At 44.9% G+C, this 16,434-nt stretch overlaps 1 protein-coding gene across 2 annotated transcripts in view; it reads left to right on the forward strand.

Moving 5' to 3' along the window:
• The window catches only part of LOC111969898 (cadherin-4), a 236,754-nt gene that overhangs the window by 199,480 nt on the left and 20,840 nt on the right, over positions 1-16,434 (forward strand). For both annotated transcript variants that reach the window (XM_023996276.2, XM_023996277.2), the window contains 2 exons: positions 2,916-3,088; positions 11,677-11,814. In XM_023996276.2, the coding sequence (XP_023852044.1) occupies positions 2,916-3,088; positions 11,677-11,814 (311 nt within the window). The remainder of the gene's footprint in view (positions 1-2,915; positions 3,089-11,676; positions 11,815-16,434) is intronic.

Raw genomic sequence — 16,434 nt, forward strand, 5'->3', positions numbered from 1 at the left:
CTATTTATATAAAAAATCTGAGTTTACATTGAGGCGACTAGATTCACTAGTTGCAAAAACATCAAGTGACTTTGCATAGCCCATCGTTTCAACATAAATACTCATCATAAATATAGATGATAATACAAGTTATACACATTGAATTATAGATATACCTCTCCTTAATGCAACCGCTGTGTCAGATTTCAAAAAAACTTTACGGAAAAAGAAATGCACGCTATAATCTGAGACGGCGCTCAAAAGTAACATACCACAGCTACAAAGATGGCGTCACCATAAACAAGAAAATACATTATAAATATTCCCTTACCTTTGTATGATCCACATCAGAAAGCACACAGGAATCCCAGGTCTACAATAAATGTTTGTTTTGTTCGAAAAATCCGTTATTTATGTCCAATTGTTAGCGCGTTTGGTAAACATGTCCAAACGCTAATTCTGGTCAGCTTTATATCGGACAAAAACTTCAAATGTGATATTACCGGTCGAAGAAACATTTCAAACTAAGTACTGAATCAATCATTAGGATGTTTTTAACATATAGCTTCAATAAAGTTCCAACCAGAGTATTCATTCTTGTCTGTGTGAGCAATGGAACGTAGGTGACTTCCATGAAAAAAAAGCATGATCAGAAAATGGCTGCTTGATGGACACCTGACTGATTCTGCTATCATTCTCTCCCACAACATCATAGAAGTCTCATTGTAATTTCTATTGATGGTTGACATCTAGTGGAACCCTAGGCAGTGCAACATCATTCATAACTCAAGTGGATTTCTTAAGGGACTCTGGTGAATACATACAGCCTCAGATTTCTGACTTCCTGTTTTGCTTTCAACTTCAGGATTTTGCCTGCCAATATGAGTTATGTTAAAAATCTCACAGACATAATTCAAACAGTTTTAGAAACTTTAGAGTGTTTTCTATCAATACTAATAATAATATGCAATATTAGGAATTGACTTGAGGGCAGAGGCCGTTTGATATGGGCACCTTTCATCAAGCTACTCAATACTGCCCTTCAGCCATAATCGGACTGAAAATTTGATCAAATGTTGATGCTCTCCTCTGTAATAAGGGTCATTGTTTTTCTCCTCGCTCCCTTCCATGGCTCTCTCTCTCTCCCTGTTGTTTTCTCTCCATGGGCAAAGTGACAACTCCTGCTTTGAAACTTAATGAAGTTTGAAATAGAATTCTCAGCTACAATTATTCTGTTGATTCTGGCTGTCACGGGAATTATGGTGCTATCTCTGCCCAATTATGAGAGCCAGCAGAACAGACACCTGTAGCTGCGAGGACCCACTCTGTGTCTCTTCTCCTGTCTGTCTGAAATTCAACATGTTTCTATACTAGCTAATCCTATCTAATACTATCCATGCGCCTTCTTCTGATCTACAGCAAAACTGACCCTAGATCAACTCTAATGTCTCTCACTCCTCCCTGTTTTCTCTCTCTCTCTCTCTCTCTCTCTCTCTCTCTCTGTGTCTCTCTGTCTCTCTGTCTCTCTGTCTCTCTGTCTCTGTCTCTGTCTCTGTCTCTCTCTCTGTCTCTCTCTCTGTCTCTCTACACTCCTCTCTGTCTCTCTATATATGCTTCTCTCTTCTCCTCTTCCTCTCTCCCCCTGTCTCTTTCTCTTTGTTTCTACCTCCTTATACAGTACAACAACCCTAGCATGTGTGTTCTCCTGCGTCTCTCCCCCTAAGCTGACAAGACCCTAGCTTTCCTGCTGCAGCAGCAGTAGCAGCCTTTAAATGGTCGCCTGATGGAGAGTGACATTTTCCCTGAGCTGGGGAGAGGAACGAGGAGATCTCTCCCTTTTCCTGGACAGAGTGCTCCTAATTGCCTGGTCACATTTGTGAGCCTGGCTGACAAGCTCTTACAAATCAATAATTCTGCTAGGGGAGATGGGGGCACAGGCCTTTCACCCCCCATCCCCTCCACCTCTATACACACGTACACAGGCACACACCACCCCCACCATCATTCTTAAATGGCTGTGTTTTTTGCCCATGATTCCAAGACAAATAGGGAGAGAGCATCGGAGCATTAAGGGCAGCAGCCGTTCCGCTGAAGGCTGAAATAATGGATGGTGGAAATGGCAGAAGAGCCAGTGCTGCTCATTACTAAATGGACTCTGTAGGGGGGAACTTTACCCTGCCTGCCAGCCTGCCAGCCTAGTATATACAGGGATGGGATGAATGGGGGCTTTTTCACAGAGTTTGTTGTCTGCTTATTTTCCCCTTGAATTTTCCCTTAGCTGAAGACATAGATGCAGGGAATGGGTTTGAAATACGTTTTGAAGTGTGTGTGTGTATACTGTGTACTGTATGTTAAATATGCGTTTGTGTATGATGGTGGGACACACATGTTAACTCTCTTGGTGTTTGTGTATAATGGTGGGACACACATGTTAACTCTCTTGGTGTTTGTGTATGATGGTGGGACCACATATGTTAACTCTCTTGGTGTTTGTGTATGATGGTGGGACACATATGTTAACTCTCTGGTGTTTGTGTATGATGGTGGGACACAATGTTAACTCTCTTGGTGTTTGTGTATGATGGTGGGACACACATGTTAACTCTCTTGGTGTTTGTGTATGATGGTGGGACACATATGTTAACTCTCTTGGTGTTTGTGTATGATGGTGGGACACATATGTTAACTCTCTTGTGTTTGTGTATGATGGTGGGAAACACATGGTTAACTCTCTTGGTGTTTGTGTATGATGGTGGGACACATATGTTAACTCTCTTGGTGTTTGTGTATGATGGTGGGACACATATGTTAACTCTCTTGGTATTTGTGTGCCTGTTCATGGCTCTGTCTTTGCCAGGAGGAGGTGTTTCCTGTGCTGTGTGATTCACATTGTGTTTCTGTAACTGTTGCTGGCTCTGCCTCCTCCCTGTTGGCAGGCACGTTAGTGATGCAGGTGACCGCCAACGACTCAGATGACGACACCACAGCCAATGGGATGGTGCGGTACCGGATCCTATCCCAGACCCCCCACATGCCAATCCCCAATATGTTCACCATCAACAGCGAGACGGGAGACATCTTCACGGTGGCCGCCGGCTTGGACAGGGAGGTCAGTAGCACAAGAAGGTCACACTGTCTGTCAGGGGGCACAGGGGGGGAACAGTGGGGAGGAAGGGGCATTGACATCCTGTTGGATCAGTGTTCATGTCAGCCTGTTACTGCACATCCACAGGGTTATGGTATGTGATGGTGTCTACTGTGTCACCTCACATCTCATGGCAGGGGTACCATGTCAAACTAAGTCGTTATATTAAATATAGTCTGACACTGGGTGTTGTTCCCATTCCTATAGGTCACCACTCCTGTACACCAGTCAGTCACCTTCTGCCCTTAATAACGAACTCAGGATTCCCTCTCTCCCTAGACTAAACCTTATGAGCAACATAGTCATATAGGGTTGATTCCTATCTATATTCCAGTCTATTCAGGAACTGAATTGAATTATTCATGTGTAGAGACTTTTCATGTCCAATTCAGTTGACAGGAGTTGAAATGGAATCGACCCTGACCCTGCGAACAGCACTGCTAATGGCTATAAAATACCAACACGTGCTGGCCCTCCTTAAGGGGGTCATGGGAATGGATTTCACCTGGTTTATCCTCTACCCTCCTTGTGTCGCACTCCCGCAGGTGTTGTGRCCCCCCCCTTCTTAGATCACTAATGAGGGAGGTCACGGTGAGTCAACTCTGTTTATCCCATAATGCATTAGTAAGCTGCCAGCAGAGTCTTATGAGAAGCTGTGCTCACCCTGCAGTCAGCCTCTTACAGTCAGCCTCTCAGACCCACACTCCTAACAGTCCTCTGTGGCCTGACATTCAGAGGGAAATACGTCCGCCAGTCCTACTCCTATTGTTCCAAAGACACAAATTTATAACATACTGTATCATTATGATATTATTAGTCTGGTGATTTTACCACAGACATAAAAGCACAAGTGCTGAGTCTAAACCTTTGAGCTCTGGCAACACGAGTCAGTCTCATAACATTTATATTCGCAGATTTCCCAATAGTCCCACTTGGCAATAGCTCCATCCTGACCATCCTGTGGAAACCAGACGGATTTGACCTATATTGGAAACAAAAGACTGGTATGGCTACCAGGTTTAGTTGTTTAATATCTGATTTGTGTGTGAATATTGAGGAAAATAAACAATCACAATTGCATCCAGGTTCTGAATGCATGTATGCATGCACTTTACTCATTCAAGTATGCATGTTAAACAGTAAAGGGTTGCCAGTAGAAATCATCTGCAGTTAATGCAGGGGCCTGTTTCACTGTCCCCTGGTCTCCCCCACTGCTGAATGGATGGGAGTCAACCTCATTAATCTAGGTAGAGCAACAACTCCAGCAGCCCAGTCCCACCTGCCTCTCTCCCTCTGATCATTCCCCTAAAACTGGGACACACCTGGGTGTTCACCCACCTACACTCAAGGTCACGCGCATAAGTACACTCTCAGGCATTAACACACATGTTTGCATGCACACACACACACGCACACACACACACACACACACGCGCACACACACACACACACGCACACTGCGATGCAGCAGCTAATCCTCTTCATCAGTTGCACTGGAGACTAAATGGAATATTCATGTGTTAATTAAGGGGTGAGTGAGCCTCTTCAGTGTGGAGAAGAGCAGGGGAACAGCAAGGGCACTTCAGTGTCACCCAGCCCTGAACACTCCTGAATGCCAATTACCCTGCCACTCACTGCATCCCTGACCTCACCTCTTCTGTGCCCTCGTGCCACTGCATGTTTCAGCACACTGGTTAACAAGCAGGGCTAAGCTGTCTCTGGGTCCCTCGTTCTCTGCCTGAGAAACAGAGGTACTGTACATAAACAAGCCACTGTATCTTTCTCTTGTGCTGGTGGCTAATGGGCAGCATTTGTTAGTCCTGGTCCTGAGCGTGTAGCGGTGAGGTACAGTATGAGGTAGCCTGCTGGGTGTCAGAGCTGCTGAGTGTAAGAGTCATGGTGTCCTGTACTGTGTGCCACAGATGGACTGGGCTGTCTCAGTGCTCTCTAGGCCTGGCTGGAGTGGCAGCTCCATTGCTTTTCATTCCCCCAGGCTACTGCAGCCTCTCTGGAGCCTGGCTGTGCACGGTGCTGGGCACGATGCTGGGCGGCATGGCTGACTCGTGTCAGCTCCAGGTTGGACCATGTAAGCTCTGCTCTGCCTGATTAGGGCATTGATCTGACACTGTAGTCAGTGTTTCTGAGTGCCTACAGACTGTCCACATGGGGGAGAAGAGGCTGGGCAGGGGATAAAGTAGGGCACTGGGCATCTACAGGGGCTTGGAGGTGCCATCTCCAGGGGACTGAGTATTACTCCTTCAAGCTGGGGAAGTGGTTAACCATTATGGGCTCCCTCTGGAGAAAAGTTTGTTTTTGGCATGTCTGGGGGGCAAGTGTCTGTGCATATGGGTGTATCTGAGTGTTTGTGTGACAGTATTTAATGTGTCATGAGTATATCATATTGGTCTGGGTGTGTATGTATATTGTATGTCCATGTGCCTTTGTGTTTCATACAGTGTATTTAGCAGGAGCGCTGTGCTCCATCTTCCTCAGAAAGCTGCAGTGAATGGGAGAGAGGGAGTCTCTCTGGGTTAAYTGTGAGTCAGTGGCTGTTTGAGGTAGATTGTTTGTGACAGGGTAATCACTGTGGTCAGTACCAAACTGACAGGCCGGAACACAAACCACAGAGCAAATACGGAAAGTGCTAGTTCAGTGCTCATTCACGCTTGCTTTGTCTTCGTCACATGTTCAGTCTGCCCAACACACAAAGCACAAACACACACAGCTCGGATTCAATGCATTCTCCATTAAAGGGATTCTCCGGTACTTTTGTATATWTTTTTTGCCAGTAGTGGTCCCCGAAAATTGCGTACTATGTCACATACAGTGTGTGCAACACATCATTGCTCTCTCTCTCTCGCTCTGCTGTGAGTGCATCATGTGCATCTTGCTAGCTGTCACTCATATGGCGAGGCGCTGGAGCTCATTGTTTGAACTCGAATTGCTAGGGTGTTGGCCCACGTGGGGGAAAATGTAATGGGAAATGGCGCAGCACAGCTTACAGAAAAACTGTTGCTTTCAAACTAGGGATTTTGTGGCTAATTGAGGTAAGACAGTAATTCTACTCATAGATTATGCTTGTATGAACTACACATTGACACATCCAGACCAAAGTGGGAGGTTTAAAAAACACTTAGTAGTATCCAAAGTTCCGGAGCATGTCTTTAATGTTTTGTAAGTAAAAAATGTACCTTGCATTTTTCCTATAAATGTCAGTAATGTCTTTCCCCATCTTTTTTTTAACTAAGATTTGAAAACAAACTCCACTCCAAACTCCAAACAGTAACTATTAGGCAACCATTTCAAGATGTAATTTGACCTTTTTGGTTTAAAAGGAGTACTGGCTATAGAGTTCTGTTAGCCTGTAGCCTTTTGTGCTTTCTGTACTCTCTGGTCTCGTTCAGTTCCTGTGTAAAGGATCTCATTTTACCTCAGAGTTTGCAGCAGTGTTCTGTTCTTATGGCCCTAGATGCCTTTCAACCCTTCCCATTAAAGTCCAAGAGCTTAGGCCCGTGGGAAAAGCGCTGCTTTTGTTCTGTTTGGTGAAAGAAGAAGGCGTATTTCCTTTCTAGAGTTGGGCTCTAATCTAACAGAGATACTTCTTTTCAAAGATCTATAGGACTCATTAGAGACACCATTAATGGCTTGTTAGGGCAGACACACTGACGGGAGGAAGTAGCTAGAAGAGTGTGTGTATGTGTGTGCTGGGTTAAACTTCTATCAACTCTCAGGTTTGGAACAAAGTGCTGCAGGACAGCATGTCTCATTCCCCCTACTGTGTCAGAGTGCCACCTGCTGTTGGGCTTAACACACCTTTCCATGCTTGATCAGACTATGCACGTCTGCTACTCAGAGTCAGGCTAGCCACAGGACAGCAACTATCCAGGACTACTGTTACCCTGATGTAGCTGAATAAAGGGTCTATTTACTGCAGTGCACTATGGGAAGAGATGGTATTGATATTTCATTATGACTGTAATAAAGCGCAGCCCATATTGAGTTTTCATTCATAGAGCTGGTCTAGTTCAAATTAACATGTGGAGCGAGTCCTAATGACTCTGCAGAACTTTAAATGACTCTGGGTGAGTTTAAGTGTTTTAAAAAGCCTCGCTGGATCAACTGACCTTACTATTAAACACACTGCTCCTTGAGCAGAGAGAGAGAGAGACGGAGAGAGAGAGACAGAGAGAGAGAGACGGAGAGAGAGCGAGATGGAGAAAGAAAAATAGAAAGAGCACTGATCTTTCCCCAGCATTTTACTGGCCTCCATCAAGGTTCATTAGTCAGCTACCTGGGTTCCACCCTAAATGCGTCTGAGATTCAGGTCCTGACCTCAGAGCTGTTATAGGCCATGTTATCGAGGTCAACCGTGCAGAACTGGCCCAGGCATAGCAGATAGCAGGGCTGCTGAATGGTGAAAGGCTTGAAAAGAGGCCCTTTCAGCTGAACACAGGATAACACTTTATTTGAATAGTCTACCTACAGAATATCAGTAACATTTCAAATCTAATTTATTTATAAAGCCCTTCTTACATCAGCTGATATCTCAAAGTGCTATACAGAAACCCAACCCAGCCCAGCAGGCAATGCAGGTGTAGGAGCACGGTGGCTAGGAAAAGCTCCCTAGAAAGGCCAGAACCTAGGAAGAGGGTGCAACAGGTCACCACCTCAGGAGTAAATGTCAGTTTGCTTTTCATAGCTGATCATTCAGAGTATCTCTACCGCTCCTGCTGTCTCTAGAGAGTTGAAAACAGCAGGRCTGGGACAGGTAGCACGTCCGGTGAACAGGTCAGGGTTCCATAGCCGCAGGCAGAACAGTTGAAACTGGACTGGGGACAGCAAGGAGCCAGGTAGTCCTGAGGCATGGTCCTCGGGCTCAGGTAGAGAGAGAGGTAGAGAGAGAGGTAGAGAGAGAGGTAGAGAGAGAGAGGTAGAGAGGTAGAGAGGTGGAAGAGAGAGAGAGAGAGAGAGGTCGAGAGAGAGAGAGAGGTCGAGAGGTCGACGAGAGGTGAGAGAGTCGAGGAGGTCGAGAGAGGTCGAGAGAGGTCGAGAGAGAGAGGAGAGGAGAGAGAGAGAGAGAGAGAGAAGAGAGAGAGAGAGAGGAGAGAGAGAGAGAGAGAGAGAGAGAGAGAGAGAGAGAGGAGAGAGAGAGAGAGAGAGAGAGAGAGAGGAGTAGGAGAGAGAGAGAGAGAGAGAGAGAGAGAGAGAGAGAGAGAGAGAGAGAGAGAGAGAGAAGAGGAGAAAAGAAAATCAGTAAATCTCAGTAAGAGACAGTAAATCTCAGTTAAGACCAAAATAATGGGTTTCCAAAAAAGGCTTCTACGTCACCAGGAACACAAATTTCAGTCTAGACACCGTTGCCCTAGAAGCACACAAAAACTATACATACCTCGGCCTAAACATCAAGCACCACAGGTAACTTCCACAAAGCTGTGACACGTCTGAGAGACAAGGCACAAGAGGGCATGTCTATGCCATTCAAAAGGAACATAAATTTCCAACATACCAATTAGGATCTGGCTAAAAATACTTGAATCCAGTCATAGAGCCCATTGCCCTTTATGGTTGTGAGGTCTGGGGTCCGCTCACCAACCAAGATATCACAAATGGGGCAAACACCAAATTGAGACTCTGCATGCAGAATTCTGCAAAAATATCCTCCGTGTACAACGCAGAACACCAAATAATGCATGCAGAGCAGAATTAGGCCGATACCCACTAATTATCAAATCCAGAAAAGAGCCGTTAATTCTACAACCACCTAAAGGAAAGCGATTCCCAAACTTCCATAACAAAGCCATCACCTACAGAGAGATGAACCTGGAAGAAGAGTCCCTAAGCAGCTGGTCCTAGGGCTCTGTTCACAAACACAAACACACCCACCAAAGCCCCAGGACAACAGACACAATTAGACCCAAATCATGGAGAAAAAAAAAGATAATTACTTGACACTTGGAAAGAGTATACAAAAAACAGAGCAACACTAGAATGCCTATTTGGCCCTAAACAGAGCGTACACAGTGGCAGACATACCTGGCCACTGTGACTGACCCAAACTTAAGGAAAGCCTTGACTATGTACAGACTCAGTGAGCATAGCCTTGCTATTGAGAAAGGCCGCCGTAGGCAGACATGCTCTCAAGAGAAGACAGGCTATGTGCACACTGCCACAAAAAGGGTGGACCGAGCTGCACTTCCCTACCCTCCTGCCCAATGTATGACCTATTAGAGAAACATATTTCCCTCAGATCACACAGATCCACAAAGAATTCGAAACAAATCCAATTTTTGATAAACTCCATATCTCTGGGTGAAATTCCACAGTGTGCCATCACAGCAGCAAGATTGTGACCTGCTTGCACAAAAAGGGCAACCAGTGAAAAACAAACACCATTGTAAATACAACCCATATTTATGCTTACTTATTTTAACTTGTGTGCTTTAACCATTTGTACATTGTTACAACACTGTATATATTTAATATGACACTCGTAATGTCTTTATTGTTTTGAAACTTCTGTATGTGTAATGTTTACTGTTAATTCGTTTTGTTTGTTTCACTTTTGTGTATTGTCTACCTCATTTGCTTTGGCAATGTTAACACATGTTTCCCATGCCAATAAAGCCCCTTGAATTGAATTGAATTGAATTGAGAGAGAGAGAATAGCCCCCCCCTGACGCATAAATACTGGAGGCTGAGACATGAGGGGTCGGGAGACACTGTGGCCCCATCCGACGATACCCCCAGACAGGGCCAAACAGGCAGGATACAGCCCCCACACCACTAGAGGGATATCTTCAACCAGCAACTTACCATCCTGAGACAAGGCCGAGTATAGCCCACAGAGATCTCCGCCACGGCACAACCCAAGGGGGGGCGCCAACCCAGACAGGAAGATCACATCAGTGACTCAACCCACTCAAGTGATGCACCCCTCTTAGGGACGGCATGGAAGAGCACCAGTAAGCCAGTGACTCAGCCCCTGTAATAGGGTTAGAGGCAGAGAATCCCAGTGGAGAGAGAGGAACCGGCCAGGCAGAGACAGCAAGGGCGGTTCTTGCTCCAGTGCCTTTCCGTTCACCTTCACACTCCTGGGCCAGACTACACTCAATCATAGGACCTACTGAAGAGATGGGTCTTCAATAAAGACTTAAAGGTTGAGATCGAGTCTGCGTCTCTCCCATGGGTAGGCATGTTTTATTCCATAAAACTGGAGCTCTATAGGAGAAAGCCCTGCCTCCAGCTGTTTGTTTAGAAATTCTAGGGACAGTTAGGAGGCCTGCGTCTTGTGACTGTAGCGTACGTGTAGGTATGTACGGCAGGACCAAATTGGAAAGATAGGTAGGAGGAAGCCCATGTAATGCTTTGTAGGTTAGCAGTAAAACCTTGAAATCAGCCCATTTCAGGTAACTACTAACCCTAACCCTAGCTCTAACCTTATCCTAACCCTAAACTTAGCCCTTACACTACCCGTTATTTTAAACCTCGCCCTAACCTTAACTCTTACCCTTATTCTAAACCTAACCATAACCATAGCAAGCAGTTGCTTATCAACAGATAGTTTGTTGATATTAAGACCATCTGTAGAGCATCTACCGATGGAAAATCCAGACTATCCAAATATGGTGTGACCGAACATGGCAGGAGACTAGGCTGGGCTTCCCTCTCCTCTTCACACTGACTGACCTGTCCTTGACATCCATTTTTGACACCAGCACAATAGGAGGTTTAGCCAAACGGATTAATGAGAGCAGAGAGGAGCGGCGACTCTGAGAGGCTTACCGGGAGAGACCAGGGGAGAGCCTGTGAGACTGGAGAGAGAGAGATGGACTGGCGAGAGGGGCGAATCTATCGCTGCACTGTTTGGACACAGTGAACTTTCAACACCATGGACAGCAGCAAAGTGTCAATGAGTTTTGTTTTTGAGTCAAAATAATATATAATGCAGTGTGTGCATCTGTGTGCAGTGTGTGTGCAGTGTGTGGATCTGTGTGCAGTGTGTGGATCTGTGCGTGTTGTGAGAGGGAAGGAGGGAGAGATGAAAAGAGAGGAGGAGACAGTGTCTCTGCCGTATCTTCTCAGTGTGAATGCATGTTATACCGTCTGACGTCATGATTGACTGTTCTTTCAATGGTGGTCTGTACGGCAGCACCGCCTCTAGCTACTCTCTCCCATCTAACTGGCCTAAATAATGTCCATTCACTCTCTTTAATATTTGCAGCATAGTGGTTCTTCTTAAAGTGATGGCACCTCCATTAGAGTGAGTGATGATGAGGGTTGCTCAGAGAGCTAAAAGCAGGGACTTGTAGGCTATAATGGATGAGCCTTTCACTCGCGCCCGTTGCGCCCTCACTTCCTAAGCCTTTGTGTGTGTGTGTGTGTGTGTGTTCATGAGTTTGCACATAAGTGTGTGTGTCAGGTTCAGAGCTATTTGTGCTAGTTATTCATTTGTTTGTTTGTCAGTCAGCCCACCTAGCTATAGTATGCTCAGAACTACCTTCACCCTCAATGACGTCTTATTTAACTAACGTGAATGTGGTTTGTCTTTCCAGAAAGTGTCCCAGTACAGCATCATCGTCCAGGCCACGGACATGGAGGGGAACCTGAACTTTGGCCTGTCCAACACGGCCACCGCCCTCATCTCTGTGACCGACATCAACGACAACCCTCCCGAGCTGACCGCCAGGACGGTGAGTCTCCTCTCCACCCCAGGACTGACCTCTACTGTAGGGCCACACATCTGTATTCATGACAGGATAACATCAGCTGATGGATATTCACCAGGGCAGTGCCCCAACTCTGCTGTAGATGCAGTCCATGTGTCTGATGCTATCTTAGAGAACACGATTTCATGGCTCTTTGACAGGAGGCTAGAGAGCTGGACAGAGGAGCGGGACAGAGACATGTGGAGAGATAAACAGCAGGCGAGGACAAATAGGAGGACCAAAAACACGGAGAAGAAAGGGGTCAGAGGGAAACAGGGAGCTACTGAAGTAAAGGGAGAGTGTGTCGGAGCGACATATGGAGGGACAGAAAAAGAGGGATGAGAGAGAAAGATCATAGGCATGCTGTTTGGTGATGGGAGCAGCCCTCCCTCCACTCTTTCTGCCAGCAGCCTCTCTGGTGACCATGGTTTGTCTGCAGGCATCTGGCCCCAGTCCCATACACATCCGCACTGGAGGCAGCCTGACTTCTTCTGGCCCACTTTAGTGCGTGTGGGCGTGCATCACGAGGGAGGAGTAGTCTCTCCCTTCATTGGTCTTTCCTTCTCTCTCTCTTTCTCCCTCCCTCCCTCCTTTTTCTGTATGTCCATCCATCTGCAGAGAGAGGAGTGTGTCCACGTCACACGCTGCCTCCTCTGATGTGTGATCCATCTCTTGGTGGCACGGCGGTATCATCACTGTGTGTGCCAGGCAGGCAGCTGTGTAGTTCCAGCCGGTTGCTCTGATAAGAGGCCCCAGCTGTCAGAGACTAACCCACTGAACAACGCCTCTCCTCAGACTGCTCTGTCCTGTCTCTGTCACTCCTCTCTCACAGGGGAACACTCAAACCTCCACACAGCCACACTCCTCTCTGCTCTACTCTATGTCTCTACTCTCTCCACTGTTCAGTCTCTGTATGCTGTTTGCTGGTGTATCAGACATGGTGTTGGGCAGTGGTGGGAAAAGTACCCAATTGTCATACTTGAGTTAAAGTAAAGATACCTTAATATAAAATAACTCAAGTGAAAGTCACCGGGGTAAAATACTACTTGAGTAAAAGTCTAAAGGTACAGTTTAAGTCGGAAGTTTACATACACCTTAGCCAAATACATTTAAATTCAGTTTTTCACAATTCCTGACATTTKATCCTKGTAKAKATTCCCTGTTTTAGGTCAGTTAGGATCACCACTTTATTTTAAGAATGTGAAATGTCAGAATAATAGTTGAGAGAATTATTTATTTCAGCTTTTATTTCTTTCATCACATTCCCAGTGGGTCAGATGTTTATATACACTCAATTAGTATTTGGTAGCATTGCCTTTCAATTGTTTGACTTGGGTCAAACGTTTTGGGTAGTCTTCCACAAGCTTCCCACAATAAGTTGGGTGAATTTTGGTCCATTCCTCCTGACAGAGCTGGTGTAACTGAGTCAGGTTTGTAGGCCTCCTTGCTCGCACATGCTTTTTCAGTTCTGCCCATACATTTTCTATAGGATTGAGGTCGCGGCTTTGTGATGGCCACTCCAATACCTTGACTTTGTTGTCCTTAAGCCATTTTGACACAACTTTGGAAGTATGCTTGGGGTCATTGTCCATTTGGAAGACCCATTTGCAACCAAGCTTTAACTTTCTGACTGATGTCTTGAGATGTTGCTTCAATATATCCACATAATTTTCCTACCTCTTGATGCCATCTATTTTGTGAAGTGCACCAGTCCCTCCTGCAGCAAAGCACCCCCACAACATGATGCTGCCACCTTCGTCCTTCACGGTTGGGATGGTGTTCTTCGGCTTGCAAGCATCTCCCTTTTTCCACCAAACATAACGATAGTCACTATGGCCAAACAGTCCTATTTTTGTTTCATCAGACCAGAGGACATTTCTCCAAAAAGTACGATCTTTGTCCCTATGTGCAGTTGCAAACCATAGTCTGGCTTTTTTATGGCGGTTTTGGAGCAGTGGCTTCCTCCTTGCTGAGCGGCCTTTCAGGTTATGTCAATATAGGACTTGTTTTACTGTGGATATACTTTTGTACCTGTTTCCTCCAGCATCTTCACAATGTCCTTTGCTGCTGTTGTAACAGTATAACTTTAGTACGTCCCCTCGCCCCGACCCGGGCGCGAACCAGGGACCTTCTGCACACATCAACAACTGACGCCCACGAAGCATCGTTACCCATCACTCCACAAAAGCCGCGGCCCTTGCAGAGCAAGGGGAAACACTACTTCTAGGTTTCAGAGCAAGTGGCGTAACTGATTGAAACGCTATTAGCGCGTACCCGCTAACTAGCTAGCCATTTCACATCCGTTACACTGTTCTGGGATTGATTTGCACTTTTCCCACCAAAGTACGTTTATCTCTAGGAGACAGAACGTGTCTTCTTCCTGGGCGGTATGACGGCTGCGTGGTCCCATGGTGTTTATACTTGCGTACTATTGTTTGTACTGATGAACGTGGTACCTTCAGGCGTTTGGAAATTGCTCCCAAGGATGAACCAGACTTGTGGAAGTCTACAATATTTTTTTCTGAGGTCTTGGCTGAATTCTTTTGATTTTCCCATGATGTCAAGCAAAGAGGCACTGAGTTTGAAGGTAGGCCTTGAAATACATCCACAGGTACACCTCCAATTGACTCAAATTATGTCAATTAGCCTATCAGAAGCTGCTAAAGCCATGACATAATTTTCTGGAATTTTTCCAAGCTGTTTAAAGGTACAGTCAACTTAGTGGATGTAAACTTCTGACCCCCTGGAAGTGTGACACAGTGAATTGTAAGTGAAATAATCTGTCTGTAAACAATTGTTGTAAAAATGACTTGTGTCATGCACAAAGTAGATGTCCTAACAGACTTGTCAAAACTATAGTTTGTTAACAAGAAATTTGTGGAGTGGTTGAAAAAATTAGTTTTAATGACTCCAACCTAAGTGTATGTAAACTTCCGACTTCAACTGTATGTGGTTTTAAATGTAAAAGTATAAATCATTTCAAATTCCTTATTTCAAGCAAACCAGACGGCACAATTTTACTTTTTTCTTTATTTACGGATAGCCAGGGGCACACTCCAACACTTAGACATAATTTACAAATGAAGCATTTGTGTTTAGTGAGTCAACCAGATCAGAGGCAGTAGGATGTTTTATTGATAAGTGTGTGAATTGGACCATTTTCCTGTCCTGCTAAGCATTCAAATGTAAGAGTTGCTTTTAAGGGCATTTTTATTCCCACTTCTTGCTAACATTATTGCCCTTTTGTTGTTGTTGTTGTTATTATCAACCAAAACTATGCTTCTATTGGAAACAGTAAAAGAGTATTTTTGGTTGTCAGGGAAAATGTATGGAGTAAAAAGTACAATATTTTCTTCTGGAATTTTGTGAAGAAAAAGTAAAAATTTACAAAAATATAAATAGTACTTTAATGTATTTTTACTTAAATACTTTAAGGCACTGGTGTGGAGGGAGAGTGTTGAGTATCCTCACTGCCTCACTTAGTTTAGAACCATGTGGCATTGCAGGAGAGATAATGAATTATACCAGCTATAGAACAACCAGGATGACAGAAGGAGAAGAGAAAAGCTCTGGCAACATGGTTTGGAACACATGGTTTGGAACACATGGTTTGGAACACAAGAGTCAAACTACGTGTTCCAACAGTAACAGATGGATGGGCCTCTGTTGTGGAGGGACAGTGGTTATGGTGGTGCAGAGGACAGGAGAGGGAGGAAGAGATGATGAATGGGGAAAGGAGAGGACATGTTAGTCATATTGAGGCAGCTGTCTTAGTATCTTACTGCTGTGTATTCGACACACACACACACACATACAGCTTTACCCGCAGGCGCACACATACACATTATCCTATAAGATTGCAGTATTATCCAGTTTCTCTGTTGCTTTGTTTGTCAATTCCTTTTCTTCTTTTGCCACACAGCAAACTCCACTCGGAGCAGTTCAGTAATTATTTGTGTATGACAGACGCAGGAAAGCATGTGCATCTCTCAACGGGAGATGGAGAGAAAACATAAGCACACTAATTAAGTAAAATTGCTTGCAGGGGTGTAAACCAAGCAGATATATTGCTTCTAATTTTCCAAAAATTAAAAAAGCCAAATGTTTTATTCATTTGAGAACATGGGCATGAATATGAGAGTGTGATGTTCGTCATTATGTGAAAAACAAAAAGACAATGGTACTTGCCACAACTCATTAGGCTGCATTCAGCGACTGTATAATCTCACTCTCCTAGGGTTATGGTAATGAGATCTAATCAAGTGCATCACACTCAAACTAAACTCTATACTCCTGCCGACGTTTTCAATTCACATCCACATTGATCGGTGTTTGGAGCAGTAGTCTGTAGTTTCATATGTTCAAATATCAGCCAGCTGGATTCCAGTAGGCCTTAATAGCATGCTATTCCTGGTCTACCTGAAGAGCGTCTGTGTGTAGCAGACTAGTTGTCTCTCATACATTGTAGAGTTTTGCTGAAGCTTATTACTGAAGAACAGTCAGGGGCATACAGATGTAGGATCTTAATTTGACCTACGTATATTGTCACAGCAAAATACTCCTGTAGCAACAGGATTTGAACGTTTAGTCCATAATGTTTCTTGG

Source organism: Salvelinus sp. IW2-2015, linkage group LG11, assembly GCF_002910315.2.
Source record: "Salvelinus sp. IW2-2015 linkage group LG11, ASM291031v2, whole genome shotgun sequence".
NCBI lineage: Eukaryota > Metazoa > Chordata > Actinopteri > Salmoniformes > Salmonidae > Salvelinus > Salvelinus sp. IW2-2015.